Source organism: Phaethon aethereus (assembly GCF_964289735.1).
Source record: "Phaethon aethereus genome assembly, chromosome: Z".
NCBI classification, from domain to species: Eukaryota; Metazoa; Chordata; class Aves; order Phaethontiformes; family Phaethontidae; genus Phaethon; species Phaethon aethereus.
Genome location: NC_138577.1, coordinates 10,778,479 through 10,792,753, shown reverse-complemented (window position 1 = coordinate 10,792,753; position 14,275 = coordinate 10,778,479). Strand labels below are relative to the sequence as shown.

At 61.6% G+C, this 14,275-nt stretch overlaps 4 protein-coding genes across 6 annotated transcripts in view; 1 reads left to right on the top strand and 3 right to left on the bottom strand.

The window, feature by feature from the left end:
• UBAP2 (ubiquitin associated protein 2) overlaps nucleotides 1–14,275 on the top strand; it is a 103,360-nt gene that overhangs the window by 67,880 nt on the left and 21,205 nt on the right. The window lies entirely within an intron of this gene.
• On the bottom strand, nucleotides 1,434–3,637 carry LOC309415855 (interferon-like). The gene has a single exon (XM_082013517.1). The coding sequence runs from the start codon at nucleotides 2,232–2,234 to the stop codon at nucleotides 1,659–1,661; it is 576 nt and encodes a 191-aa protein (XP_081869643.1). The 5' UTR covers nucleotides 2,235–3,637; the 3' UTR covers nucleotides 1,434–1,658.
• On the bottom strand, nucleotides 6,158–7,068 carry LOC309415859 (interferon-like). Its single transcript, XM_082013521.1, has one exon. It carries the CDS (start codon nucleotides 6,954–6,956, stop codon nucleotides 6,381–6,383), a length of 576 nt encoding a protein of 191 aa, XP_081869647.1. The 5' UTR covers nucleotides 6,957–7,068; the 3' UTR covers nucleotides 6,158–6,380.
• On the bottom strand, nucleotides 10,151–11,774 carry LOC309415856 (interferon-like). Its single transcript, XM_082013518.1, has one exon. The coding sequence runs from the start codon at nucleotides 11,676–11,678 to the stop codon at nucleotides 11,103–11,105; it is 576 nt and encodes a 191-aa protein (XP_081869644.1). The 5' UTR covers nucleotides 11,679–11,774; the 3' UTR covers nucleotides 10,151–11,102.

Sequence of the window (14,275 nt, the reverse complement as noted above, 5' to 3'; positions counted from 1 at the left end):
GAAGCTGGCAGCTCATGGCTTAGAGAGGTGTACTCTTTGCTGGGTAAAAAACCGCCTGGATGGTTTTTTTTTCTCTCTCACCAGAGAGCTGCGGTGAACAGAGTTAAACGCAGCTGGCGGCCGGTCACAAGCGGTGTTCCCCAGGGCTCTGTTTTGGGGCCGGTCTTGTTCAATGTCTTTATCGATGATGTGGATGAGGGGATTGCGTGCCCCCTCAGTAAGTTTGCAATGACACCAAGTTGGGCGGGCGTGCGGATCTGCTCGAGGGCAGGAGGGCTCTGCAGAGGGATCTGGACAGGCTGGATCGCTGGGCCGAGGCCAGCTCTGTGAGGTTTAACAAGGCCAAGCGCCGGGTCCTGCACTTGGGTCCCGACAACGCCATGCAGCGCTGGAGGCTCGGGGAAGAGCTGCTGGGACGCTGCCCAGCAGAAAAGGGCCTGGCGGTGCTGGTTGACAGCCGGCTGCAGATGAGCCAGCAGTGTGCCCAGGTGGCCAAGAAGGCCAGCAGCGTCCTGGCCGGTGTCGGAAATCGTGTGTCCAGCAGGAGTAGGGAAGCGATCGCGCCCCTGTACTGGGGCCCTGGTGAGGCCGCACCTCAAACCCTGTGTGCAGTTTTGGGCCCCTCGCTACAGGAAGGACATTGAGTGGCTGGAGGGAGTGCAGAGAAGGGCAACGAAGCTGGTGAGGGGTCTGGAGAACAAGGCTTACTGAGGAGCGGCTGAGGGAACTGGGGTTGTTGAGTGTGGAGAAGAGGAGGCTGAGAGGTGACCTTCTTGCTCTCTAGGACTAGCTGAAAGGAGGTTGCAGCGAGGAGGGTGTCGTCTCTTCTCCCAAGTAACTAAGCGATAGGACGAGAGGAAATGTCCTCATGTTGTGCCAGGGGAGGTCTAGGCTGGATATTAGGACAAGTGTCTGTAGTGAAAGAGTGGCCAAGCATTGGAACAGGCTGCCCGGGGAAGTGGTGGCGTCACCATCAGTGGAGACGTTGAAAAAACGTGTAGACGTGGGACTTTGGGACACGGTTTTGTGGGCGTGGTGGTCTTAGGTTGACGGTTGGGCTTGATGATGTTGGAGATCTTTTCCAACCTTTGTGACCGTATGATTCGTCGTACTGAGGACTCCGGAGCTGATCATCAGTCGGCCTAAAGCGGGATGGAAGGTGTAAAATGTGGAGGAGAGAAGGGCCGAAGCGATGGTTGCGATGACGATGGCTAAAGGCGGGCAGAAGTTTTCGAAAGAGGCTTTGGAAAGTGCCTGGCTGGGGAGGTGCCAGAGAGAAGGGTGGGCCCGGGATGTGGCGAGCCCTGTTTGGAGCCGGGCGTGGAGTAGGCGCTGCGTGGAGGTGGCTTCCCCCCAGCCCCAGGGTCCTTCCTGTGCTTCTGAGACAAGAGGCACAGTCAGGCTTTTTGCAAGAGGACTTTATTTTCCGTTGAATAAATAGGTGAATAAATAGATAAAAAACCATTGTCAGAATAAATAGAGGAGCAGTCAGTGGAGGCCGAGGTCGCAGGGCCGTTGGCGCAGTGTCCGTGTGCCTGGGTCAGGGGAGGCGGGAGGACAGAGGTGGGGATGGGGCGGTGGTGGAGCAGCAGCGGCGGTGGTGGCGTGGTCGTGGGCGGGGGTGCGTGGGGCCGGGCGGGTTGTTTGGGGTCGTTGGGCTAATTGCGCATGGTGCGGGTGAGGTTGTGGAGGTGTTGGAAAGAGGCGCGAGCTTCGAGGCGGACGTGGTCCCAGGCGCAGGCGCTGTGGTTGTGGGTGCGGAGGAAGTCCTGGATGTCCCTGAAGTATTTGCTGATGCTGAGCAGCAGGTTGCGGGGCCCTCGGCCTTGGAAGAGCGTGCCGCTGGCTGGCAGGCATTGCTGGAGCTGCTGGATGTGGTGCTGGAGGCTGTTGAGGAGGTGGTGGCGTGCCTGGGCGTCCCAGTGGTGGGGGGTGCTGGGGCTGCTGAGGGTGTCGAAGAGGTGCTGGAGGATGCGGAGGGCGGTGGCGGCGGCTTGCTGTGGGTGGCTGGTGTGGAGGAGGGCGTCGGGGAAGAAGGGCGCCTGCTGGTGGTGGCAGGGCTGTGGCGGGCTGGGAGCCATGGCCTGGAGGAGCTGGAGGCTGTCCCAGGGGAAGGTGGCGTGGCGGGGCCGCAGGTGGTGGCAGGCGAGGGCGGTGGCGAGAGCCGTCAGGAGGAGCAGGAGCGCCGGGGCGCCGTGCCGCAGGCGGGGCTGTGGGGCTGCAGGCGCAGCCATGGTGGGGCTGTGGGTGCTGCGTGGGTGGTGCCGGGCAGGAGCCCGGTGAGGCTTGGCGGTGGTGCGGGTGGGCGCTGTGCCTGGGGTGCTGCCGGGTGGCCGGGTTTATGTGGTGCCGCGGCTTTCCCTTCCTCGCTTTCTGATTGCGGCGAGTTTCCGGCTGTGGTTTTCAGTTTTGGCTGGTGGCTGCGGCGGTCTTGGGGAAGTGCGTTGGTGGGGTGGCCGAGCGTGGGGCGGGCGGTGGCGGTGCTTTGCCGGTGGTGTGTTGTGGGCAGGTTGGCTGCAGCGGTTGAGTGGGGGATGCGAAAGCGCTGGGGCAGAGCCCTTGGGGGCAGCTGTGCCGGGGAGGTGTGTGAGGGTTTCGCCGTCGCCTGCGGGGCGAGCCCTGGTGCCGCTTTTCTGCAGCTGAAGTTTCCCTTCCTGCGCAAGTGTCTTTTCCGTCTGTAATGCCGTGGCGTTGGTTGTGGTCTGTTTTCCTTTCTCTTGGGGCTCGCCGTTGTTTTCATCTTAGCGGGTCTTTTCCTTTCGTGTTGGGAAGGCTTGGGCAGTGATGTCACTTGGCAGAGCCTGGGGAGCCCCGTCCTGGAGCGAGGGCCTGGGGGTGGCGGCGGCTTGCGAGGAGGCGGCTGCAGGTGTAGGCACCTGAGCATTGGGCGTGTTCCTGGAGGGAGCTGCCCCAGCTCCTGTGCTGGAAGCGTCTGAGATGGGGAAGACGGGCAGGAGGAAACCCTTGAGGAAGAAGGAAGAGGATATGGGCAAGAGTTTTGCTGCTCGCCGTGCTGCTGCGCTGGGGCCCGGGCTGCGGTCCGGTGCGCGTGCCGCTGCAGCAGAGGTCTTGTTGTGTTTTCTCTGCCTCCTTGCCTGAGGTGGCTGGAGGGCAAAGAAGAGAACGTCCCCCGTAAGCGAAGGGTCTTGCGTTTGGGATGGCGTGAGGCCGTGGGCCGCTCGAGGAGGGGTGTCCAAGAGTCGTCTGGAGGTGGAGCTGAGCCAGCTGATGTAGTTGCAGAGCTCTAGCGGGGGGAGGAGGCGGAGGTTGCACTCGCTGAGGTTTCCAGGTCCCTTCCAACGGCAAGGATCGCGATCTGCTGGTGCGAGAGAGGCTGCCGCGTGTTTTCTCAAAGCTTTTGGCGCAGGGGGAACGCGTGTGTGGTGGCGGCGGTGGTGTCAGGGCGGTGTCGGGCTGGGAGCCGTGGTCTTGTGTGGCCAGAACGAGTTGCGTTGGTGTGTGCTGTGCTTGAGATGCTGGCGCGTGGACGATGACTCGGCGTGCCCAGGGGCCGTCACCGCAGGAGGCAGGGTGACGGTGGAGGTCCATGGCTGGACCTTGCCCGTGTTGCCCTCACATAGTTGGTGCTGGAAGGTGTTTTCAGGGAGCGCTAACGAGAGAGTTGTGGTGAAAAAACGCCTGCAGTGGCAAGAGTAGCGGAACTCAGCCTAGCGAGAGCGCTCTGTGCCGTGCCTCTCCTTCACGGAATGATAGAACGGGTTGGTTTGGGAGGGACCGTGACGGGTCACGTAGTGCATCGGCCCAGCAACGAGCAGGGCCGTCTTCAGCTGGCTCAGGCTGCTCAGAGCCGCGTCCGACCTGACCTGACCTGACCTGACCTGACCTGACCTGGAAGGTTTGCGGGGATGGGGCATCTAGCACCTCCGTGTGCCAGTGTTTGACCACCGTCATGGTAAAAATGGTCTTCGTTGTATCTAGTCTGAATCTAGGCCCCTGTAGTTTGCAGCCATTAGCCCTCGTCCGATGGCAGGAGGCTCCATGAAGAAGTCTGTCCCCATCTTTCTTCTAAGCCTCCTCTTCGTATTGAAAGGCCGCAGCAAGGTCTCCCCGGAGCCTTGTGTTCTCCAGGCTGAAGAAGCCCAACTCTCAGCCTTGCCTTGTAGGAGAGGTATGGCAACCCTCTGAGGGTGTTTGCGGCCCTGCTCTGGACCTGCTCCAACAGGTCCGTGCCTTCCTTGTTACGGAGAGCAGAGTAAACCCGTCGTAACCCAGGGGGAAGCAGTTACCGACCTGCTAGGCCGCTTGGACTCTCGGAGGGCTTTGGGGCTGGATGGGATGCACCCAAGAGTAGTGAGGGAGCTGGCGGAGGAGCTTGCCAGGCCACTCTCCATCGTTTATCAGCAGTGCTGGTTAAGAGGGGAGGTCCAAGATGACCGGAGGCTTGCCAGTGTGACACCCGTCTACAGGAGGGGCGGGAAAGCGGATGCGGGGAACTACAGGCCTGTCAGCCTGACCTCGGCACCGGGGAAGATTGTGGAGCGGTTCACGCTGAGGGCGCTCACAAGGCCTGCGCAGGACAAGCAGGGGATCAAGCCCAGCCAGCACGAGTTCATGAAAGGCACGTCCTGCTTGAGCAAGCTGCTGTCCTTCTATGACCAGGTGAGCCGCCTAGGGGATGGGGGAGAGGCTGTGGCTGTCATCTCCCTGGACTTCAGTAAAGCCTTGGACACCGTCGGCCGCAGCATTCTCCTGGAGAAGCTGGCAGCTCATGGCTTAGAGAGGTGTACTCTTTGCTGGGTAAAAAACCGCCTGGATGGCCGAGCCCAGAGAGCTGCGGTGAACAGAGTTAAACGCAGCTGGCGGCCGGTCACAAGCGGTGTTCCCCAGGGCTCTGTTTTGGGGCCGGTCTTGTTCAATGTCTTTATCGATGATGTGGATGAGGGGATTGCGTGCCCCCTCAGTAAGTTTGCAATGACACCAAGTTGGGCGGGCGTGCGGATCTGCTCGAGGGCAGGAGGGCTCTGCAGAGGGATCTGGACAGGCTGGATCGCTGGGCCGAGGCCAGCTCTGTGAGGTTTAACAAGGCCAAGCGCCGGGTCCTGCACTTGGGTCCCGACAACGCCATGCAGCGCTGGAGGCTCGGGGAAGAGCTGCTGGGACGCTGCCCAGCAGAAAAGGGCCTGGCGGTGCTGGTTGACAGCCGGCTGCAGATGAGCCAGCAGTGTGCCCAGGTGGCCAAGAAGGCCAGCAGCGTCCTGGCCGGTGTCGGAAATCGTGTGTCCAGCAGGAGTAGGGAAGCGATCGCGCCCCTGTGCTGGGGCCCTGGTGAGGCCGCACCTCAAACCCTGTGTGCAGTTTTGGGCCCCTCGCTACAGGAAGGACATTGAGTGGCTGGAGGGAGTGCAGAGAAGGGCAACGAAGCTGGTGAGGGGTCTGGAGAACAAGGCTTACTGAGGAGCGGCTGAGGGAACTGGGGTTGTTGAGTGTGGAGAAGAGGAGGCTGAGAGGTGACCTTCTTGCTCTCTAGGACTAGCTGAAAGGAGGTTGCAGTGAGGAGGGTGTCGTCTCTTCTCCCAAGTAACTAAGCGATAGGACGAGAGGAAATGTCCTCATGTTGTGCCAGGGGAGGTCTAGGCTGGATATTAGGACAAGTGTCTGTAGTGAAAGAGTGGCCAAGCATTGGAACAGGCTGCCCGGGGAAGTGGTGGCGTCACCATCAGTGGAGACGTTGAAAAAACGTGTAGACGTGGGACTTTGGGACACGGTTTTGTGGGCGTGGTGGTCTTAGGTTGACGGTTGGGCTTGATGATGTTGGAGGTCTTTTCGAACCTTTGTGACCGTATGATTCGTCGTACTGAGGACTCCGGAGCTGATCATCAGTCGGCCTAAAGCGGGATGGAAGGTGTAAAATGTGGAGGAGAGAAGGGCCGAAGCGATGGTTGCGATGACGATGGCTAAAGGCGGGCAGAGGTTTTCGAAAGAGGCTTTGGAAAGTGCCTGGCTGGGGAGGTGCCAGAGAGAAGGGTGGGCCCGGGATGTGGCGAGCCCTGTTTGGAGCCGGGCGTGGAGTAGGCGCTGCGTGGAGGTGGCTTCCCCCCAGCCCCAGGGTCCTTCCTGTGCTTCTGAGACAAGAGGCACTGTCAGGCTTTTTGCAAGAGGACTTTATTTTCCGTTGAATAAATAGGTGAATAAATAGATAAAAAACCATTGTCACAATAAATAGAGTGAGTTGTCTCGGTAGAGGAGCAGTCAGTGGAGGCCGAGGTTGCAGGGCCGTTGGCGCAGTGTCCGTGTGCCTGGGTCAGGGGAGGCGGGAGGACAGAGGTGGGGATGGGGCGGTGGTGGAGCAGCAGCGGCGGTGGTGGCGTGGTCGTGGGCGGGGGTGCGTGGGGCCGGGCGGGTTGTTTGGGGTCGTTGGGCTAATTGCGCATGGTGCGGGTGAGGTTGTGGAGGTGTTGGAAAGAGGCGCGAGCTTCGAGGCGGACGTGGTCCCAGGCGCAGGCGCTGTGGTTGTGGGTGCGGAGGAAGTCCTGGATGTCCCTGAAGTATTTGCTGATGCTGAGCAGCAGGTTGCGGGGCCCTCGGCCTTGGAAGAGCGTGCCGCTGGCTGGCAGGCATTGCTGGAGCTGCTGGATGTGGTGCTGGAGGCTGTTGAGGAGGTGGTGGCGTGCCTGGGCGTCCCAGTGGTGGGGGGTGCTGGGGCTGCTGAGGGTGTCGAAGAGGTGCTGGAGGATGCGGAGGGCGGTGGCGGCGGCTTGCTGGGGGTGGCTGGTGTGGAGGAGGGCGTCGGGGAAGAAGGGCGCCTGCTGGTGGTGGCAGGGCTGTGGCGGGCTGGGAGCCATGGCCTGGAGGAGCTGGAGGCTGTCCCAGGGGAAGGTGGCGTGGCGGGGCCGCAGGTGGTGGCAGGCGAGGGCGGTGGCGAGAGCCGTCAGGAGGAGCAGGAGCGCCGGGGCGCCGTGCCGCAGGCGGGGCTGTGGGGCTGCGGGCGCAGCCATGGTGGGGCTGTGGGTGCTGCGTGGGTGGTGCCGGGCAGGAGCCCGGTGAGGCTTGGTGGTGGTGCGGGTGGGCGCTGTGCCTGGGGTGCTGCCGGGTGGCCGGGTTTATGTGGTGCCGCGGCTTTCCCTTCCTTGCTTTCTGATTGCGGCGAGTTTCCGGCTGTGGTTTTCAGTTTTGGCTGGTGGCTGCGGCGGTCTTGGGGAAGTGCGTTGGTGGGGTGGCCGAGCGTGGGGCGGGCGGTGGCGGTGCTTTGCCGGTGGTGTGTTGTGGGCAGGTTGGCTGCAGCGGTTGAGTGGGGGATGCGAAAGCGCTGGGGCAGAGCCCTTGGGGGCAGCTGTGCCGGGGAGGTGTGTGAGGGTTTCGCCATCGCCTGCGGGGCGAGCCCTGGTGCCGCTTTTCTGCAGCTGAAGTTTCCCTTCCTGCGCAAGTGTCTTTTCCGTCTGTAATGCCGTGGCGTTGGTTGTGGTCTGTTTTCCTTTCTCTTGGGGCTCGCCGTTGTTTTCATCTTAGCGGGTCTTTTCCTTTCGTGTTGGGAAGGCTTGGGCAGTGATGTCACTTGGCAGAGCCTGGGGAGCCCCGTCCTGGAGCGAGGGCCTGGGGGTGGCGGCGGCTTGCGAGGAGGCGGCTGCAGGTGTAGGCACCTGAGCATTGGGCGTGTTCCTGGAGGGAGCTGCCCCAGCTCCTGTGCTGGAAGCGTCTGAGATGGGGAAGACGGGCAGGAGGAAACCCTTGAGGAAGAAGGAAGAGGATATGGGCAAGAGTTTTGCTGCTCGCCGTGCTGCTGCGCTGGGGCCCGGGCTGCGGTCCGGTGCGCGTGCCGCTGCAGCAGAGGTCTTGTTGTGTTTTCTCTGCCTCCTTGCCTGAGGTGGCTGGAGGGCAAAGAAGAGAACGTCCCCCGTAAGCGAAGGGTCTTGCGTTTGGGATGGCGTGAGGCCGTGGGCCGCTCGAGGAGGGGTGTCCAAGAGTCGTCTGGAGGTGGAGCTGAGCCAGCTGATGTAGTTGCAGAGCTCTAGCGGGGGGAGGAGGCGGAGGTTGCACTCGCTGAGGTTTCCAGGTCCCTTCCAACGGCAAGGATCGCGATCTGCTGGTGCGAGAGAGGCTGCCGCGTGTTTTCTCAAAGCTTTTGGCGCAGGGGGAACGCGTGTGTGGTGGCGGCGGTGGTGTCAGGGCGGTGTCGGGCTGGGAGCCGTGGTCTTGTGTGGCCAGAACGAGTTGCGTTGGTGTGTGCTGTGCTTGAGATGCTGGCGCGTGGACGATGACTCGGCGTGCCCAGGGGCCGTCACCGCAGGAGGCAGGGTGACGGTGGAGGTCCATGGCTGGACCTTGCCCGTATTGCCCTCACATAGTTGGTGCTGGAAGGTGTTTTCAGGGAGCGCTAACGAGAGAGCTGTGGTGAAAAAACGCCTGCAGTGGCAAGAGTAGCGGAACTCAGCCTAGCGAAAGCGCTCTGTGCCGTGCCTCTCCTTCACGGAATGATAGAACGGGTTGGTTTGGGAGGGACCGTGACGGGTCACGTAGTGCATCGGCCCAGCAACGAGCAGGGCCGTCTTCAGCTGGCTCAGGCTGCTCAGAGCCGCGTCCGACCTGACCTGACCTGACCTGACCTGACCTGACCTGGAAGGTTTGCGGGGATGGGGCATCTAGCACCTCCGTGTGCCAGTGTTTGACCACCATCATGGTAAAAATGGTCTTCGTTGTATCTAGTCTGAATCTAGGCCCCTGTAGTTTGCAGCCATTAGCCCTCGTCCGATGGCAGGAGGCTCCATGAAGAAGTCTGTCCCCATCTTTCTTCTAAGCCTCCTCTTCGTATTGAAAGGCCGCAGCAAGGTCTCCCCGGAGCCTTGTGTTCTCCAGGCTGAAGAAGCCCAACTCTCAGCCTTGCCTTGTAGGAGAGGTATGGCAACCCTCTGAGGGTGTTTGCGGCCCTGCTCTGGACCTGCTCCAACAGGTCCGTGCCTGCCTTGTTACGGAGAGCAGAGTAAACCCGTCGTAACCCAGGGGGAAGCAGTTACCGACCTGCTAGGCCGCTTGGACTCTCGGAGGGCTTTGGGGCTGGATGGGATGCACCCAAGAGTAGTGAGGGAGCTGGCGGAGGAGCTTGCCAGGCCGCTCTCCATCGTTTATCAGCAGTGCTGGTTAAGAGGGGAGGTCCAAGATGACCGGAGGCTTGCCAGTGTGACACCCGTCTACAGGAGGGGCGGGAAAGCGGATGCGGGGAACTACAGGCCTGTCAGCCTGACCTCGGCACCGGGGAAGATTGTGGAGCGGTTCACGCTGAGGGCGCTCACAAGGCCTGCGCAGGACAAGCAGGGGATCAAGCCCAGCCAGCACGAGTTCATGAAAGGCACGTCCTGCTTGAGCAAGCTGCTGTCCTTCTATGACCAGGTGAGCCGCCTAGGGGATGGGGGAGAGGCTGTGGCTGTCATCTCCCTGGACTTCAGTAAAGCCTTGGACACCGTCGGCCGCAGCATTCTCCTGGAGAAGCTGGCGGCTCATGGCTTAGAGAGGTGTACTCTTTGCTGGGTAAAAAACCGCCTGGATGGCCGAGCCCAGAGAGCTGCGGTGAACAGAGTTAAACGCAGCTGGCGGCCGGTCACAAGCGGTGTTCCCCAGGGCTCTGTTTTGGGGCCGGTCTTGTTCAATGTCTTTATCGATGATGTGGATGAGGGGATTGCGTGCCCCCTCAGTAAGTTTGCAATGACACCAAGTTGGGCGGGCGTGCGGATCTGCTCGAGGGCAGGAGGGCTCTGCAGAGGGATCTGGACAGGCTGGATCGCTGGGCCGAGGCCAGCTCTGTGAGGTTTAACAAGGCCAAGCGCCGGGTCCTGCACTTGGGTCCCGACAACGCCATGCAGCGCTGGAGGCTCGGGGAAGAGCTGCTGGGACGCTGCCCAGCAGAAAAGGGCCTGGCGGTGCTGGTTGACAGCCGGCTGCAGATGAGCCAGCAGTGTGCCCAGGTGGCCAAGAAGGCCAGCAGCGTCCTGGCCGGTGTCGGAAATCGTGTGTCCAGCAGGAGTAGGGAAGCGATCGCGCCCCTGTGCTGGGGCCCTGGTGAGGCCGCACCTCAAACCCTGTGTGCAGTTTTGGGCCCCTCGCTACAGGAAGGACATTGAGTGGCTGGAGGGAGTGCAGAGAAGGGCAACGAAGCTGGTGAGGGGTCTGGAGAACAAGGCTTACTGAGGAGCGGCTGAGGGAACTGGGGTTGTTGAGTGTGGAGAAGAGGAGGCTGAGAGGTGACCTTCTTGCTCTCTAGGACTAGCTGAAAGGAGGTTGCAGTGAGGAGGGTGTCGTCTCTTCTCCCAAGTAACTAAGCGATAGGACGAGAGGAAATGTCCTCATGTTGTGCCAGGGGAGGTCTAGGCTGGATATTAGGACAAGTGTCTGTAGTGAAAGAGTGGCCAAGCATTGGAACAGGCTGCCCGGGGAAGTGGTGGCGTCACCATCAGTGGAGACGTTGAAAAAACGTGTAGACGTGGGACTTTGGGACACGGTTTTGTGGGCGTGGTGGTCTTAGGTTGACGGTTGGGCTTGATGATGTTGGAGGTCTTTTCGAACCTTTGTGACCGTATGATTCGTCGTACTGAGGACTCCGGAGCTGATCATCAGTCGGCCTAAAGCGGGATGGAAGGTGTAAAATGTGGAGGAGAGAAGGGCCGAAGCGATGGTTGCGATGACGATGGCTAAAGGCGGGCAGAGGTTTTCGAAAGAGGCTTTGGAAAGTGCCTGGCTGGGGAGGTGCCAGAGAGAAGGGTGGGCCCGGGATGTGGCGAGCCCTGTTTGGAGCCGGGCGTGGAGTAGGCGCTGCGTGGAGGTGGCTTCCCCCCAGCCCCAGGGTCCTTCCTGTGCTTCTGAGACAAGAGGCACTGTCAAGCTTTTTGCAAGAGGACTTTATTTTCCGTTGAATAAATAGGTGAATAAATAGATAAAAAACCATTGTCACAATAAATAGAGTGAGTTGTCTCGGTAGAGGAGCAGTCAGTGGAGGCCGAGGTTGCAGGGCCGTTGGCGCAGTGTCCGTGTGCCTGGGTCAGGGGAGGCGGGAGGACAGAGGTGGGGATGGGGCGGTGGTGGAGCAGCAGCGGCGGTGGTGGCGTGGTCGTGGGCGGGGGTGCGTGGGGCCGGGCGGGTTGTTTGGGGTCGTTGGGCTAATTGCGCATGGTGCGGGTGAGGTTGTGGAGGTGTTGGAAAGAGGCGCGAGCTTCGAGGCGGACGTGGTCCCAGGCGCAGGCGCTGTGGTTGTGGGTGCGGAGGAAGTCCTGGATGTCCCTGAAGTATTTGCTGATGCTGAGCAGCAGGTTGCGGGGCCCTCGGCCTTGGAAGAGCGTGCCGCTGGCTGGCAGGCATTGCTGGAGCTGCTGGATGTGGTGCTGGAGGCTGTTGAGGAGGTGGTGGCGTGCCTGGGCGTCCCAGTGGTGGGGGGTGCTGGGGCTGCTGAGGGTGTCGAAGAGGTGCTGGAGGATGCGGAGGGCGGTGGCGGCGGCTTGCTGTGGGTGGCTGGTGTGGAGGAGGGCGTCGGGGAAGAAGGGCGCCTGCTGGTGGTGGCAGGGCTGTGGCGGGCTGGGAGCCATGGCCTGGAGGAGCTGGAGGCTGTCCCAGGGGAAGGTGGCGTGGCGGGGCCGCAGGTGGTGGCAGGCGAGGGCGGTGGCGAGAGCCGTCAGGAGGAGCAGGAGCGCCGGGGCGCCGTGCCGCAGGCGGGGCTGTGGGGCTGCGGGCGCAGCCATGGTGGGGCTGTGGGTGCTGCGTGGGTGGTGCCGGGCAGGAGCCCGGTGAGGCTTGGTGGTGGTGCGGGTGGGCGCTGTGCCTGGGGTGCTGCCGGGTGGCCGGGTTTATGTGGTGCCGCGGCTTTCCCTTCCTTGCTTTCTGATTGCGGCGAGTTTCCGGCTGTGGTTTTCAGTTTTGGCTGGTGGCTGCGGCGGTCTTGGGGAAGTGCGTTGGTGGGGTGGCCGAGCGTGGGGCGGGCGGTGGCGGTGCTTTGCCGGTGGTGTGTTGTGGGCAGGTTGGCTGCAGCGGTTGAGTGGGGGATGCGAAAGCGCTGGGGCAGAGCCCTTGGGGGCAGCTGTGCCGGGGAGGTGTGTGAGGGTTTCGCCATCGCCTGCGGGGCGAGCCCTGGTGCCGCTTTTCTGCAGCTGAAGTTTCCCTTCCTGCGCAAGTGTCTTTTCCGTCTGTAATGCCGTGGCGTTGGTTGTGGTCTGTTTTCCTTTCTCTTGGGGCTCGCCGTTGTTTTCATCTTAGCGGGTCTTTTCCTTTCGTGTTGGGAAGGCTTGGGCAGTGATGTCACTTGGCAGAGCCTGGGGAGCCCCGTCCTGGAGCGAGGGCCTGGGGGTGGCGGCGGCTTGCGAGGAGGCGGCTGCAGGTGTAGGCACCTGAGCATTGGGCGTGTTCCTGGAGGGAGCTGCCCCAGCTCCTGTGCTGGAAGCGTCTGAGATGGGGAAGACGGGCAGGAGGAAACCCTTGAGGAAGAAGGAAGAGGATATGGGCAAGAGTTTTGCTGCTCGCCGTGCTGCTGCGCTGGGGCCCGGGCTGCGGTCCGGTGCGCGTGCCGCTGCAGCAGAGGTCTTGTTGTGTTTTCTCTGCCTCCTTGCCTGAGGTGGCTGGAGGGCAAAGAAGAGAACGTCCCCCGTAAGCGAAGGGTCTTGCGTTTGGGATGGCGTGAGGCCGTGGGCCGCTCGAGGAGGGGTGTCCAAGAGTCGTCTGGAGGTGGAGCTGAGCCAGCTGATGTAGTTGCAGAGCTCTAGCGGGGGGAGGAGGCGGAGGTTGCACTCGCTGAGGTTTCCAGGTCCCTTCCAACGGCAAGGATCGCGATCTGCTGGTGCGAGAGAGGCTGCCGCGTGTTTTCTCAAAGCTTTTGGCGCAGGGGGAACGCGTGTGTGGTGGCGGCGGTGGTGTCAGGGCGGTGTCGGGCTGGGAGCCGTGGTCTTGTGTGGCCAGAACGAGTTGCGTTGGTGTGTGCTGTGCTTGAGATGCTGGCGCGTGGACGATGACTCGGCGTGCCCAGGGGCCGTCACCGCAGGAGGCAGGGTGACGGTGGAGGTCCATGGCTGGACCTTGCCCGTATTGCCCTCACATAGTTGGTGCTGGAAGGTGTTTTCAGGGAGCGCTAACGAGAGAGCTGTGGTGAAAAAACGCCTGCAGTGGCAAGAGTAGCGGAACTCAGCCTAGCGAAAGCGCTCTGTGCCGTGCCTCTCCTTCACGGAATGATAGAACGGGTTGGTTTGGGAGGGACCGTGACGGGTCACGTAGTGCATCGGCCCAGCAACGAGCAGGGCCGTCTTCAGCTGGCTCAGGCTGCTCAGAGCCGCGTCCGACCTGACCTGACCTGACCTGACCTGACCTGACCTGGAAGGTTTGCGGGGATGGGGCATCTAGCACCTCCGTGTGCCAGTGTTTGACCACCATCATGGTAAAAATGGTCTTCGTTGTATCTAGTCTGAATCTAGGCCCCTGTAGTTTGCAGCCATTAGCCCTCGTCCGATGGCAGGAGGCTCCATGAAGAAGTCTGTCCCCATCTTTCTTCTAAGCCTCCTCTTCGTATTGAAAGGCCGCAGCAAGGTCTCCCCGGAGCCTTGTGTTCTCCAGGCTGAAGAAGCCCAACTCTCAGCCTTGCCTTGTAGGAGAGGTATGGCAACCCTCTGAGGGTGTTTGCGGCCCTGCTCTGGACCTGCTCCAACAGGTCCGTGCCTGCCTTGTTACGGAGAGCAGAGTAAACCCGTCGTAACCCAGGGGGAAGCAGTTACCGACCTGCTAGGCCGCTTGGACTCTCGGAGGGCTTTGGGGCTGGATGGGATGCACCCAAGAGTAGTGAGGGAGCTGGCGGAGGAGCTTGCCAGGCCGCTCTCCATCGTTTATCAGCAGTGCTGGTTAAGAGGGAAGGTCCAAGATGACCGGAGGCTTGCCAGTGTGACACCCGTCTACAGGAGGGGCGGGAAAGCGGATGCGGGGAACTACAGGCCTGTCAGCCTGACCTCGGCACCGGGGAAGATTGTGGAGCGGTTCACGCTGAGGGCGCTCACAAGGCCTGCGCAGGACAAGCAGGGGATCAAGCCCAGCCAGCACGAGTTCATGAAAGGCACGTCCTGCTTGAGCAAGCTGCTGTCCTTCTATGACCAGGTGAGCCGCCTAGGGGATGGGGGAGAGGCTGTGGCTGTCATCTCCCTGGACTTCAGTAAAGCCTTGGACACCGTCGGCCGCAGCATTCTCCTGGAGAAGCTGGCGGCTCATGGCTTAGAGAGGTGTACTCTTTGCTGGATAAAAAACCGCCTGGATGGTTTTTTTTTCTCTCTCACCAGAGAGCTGCGGTGAACAGAGTTAAACGCAGCTG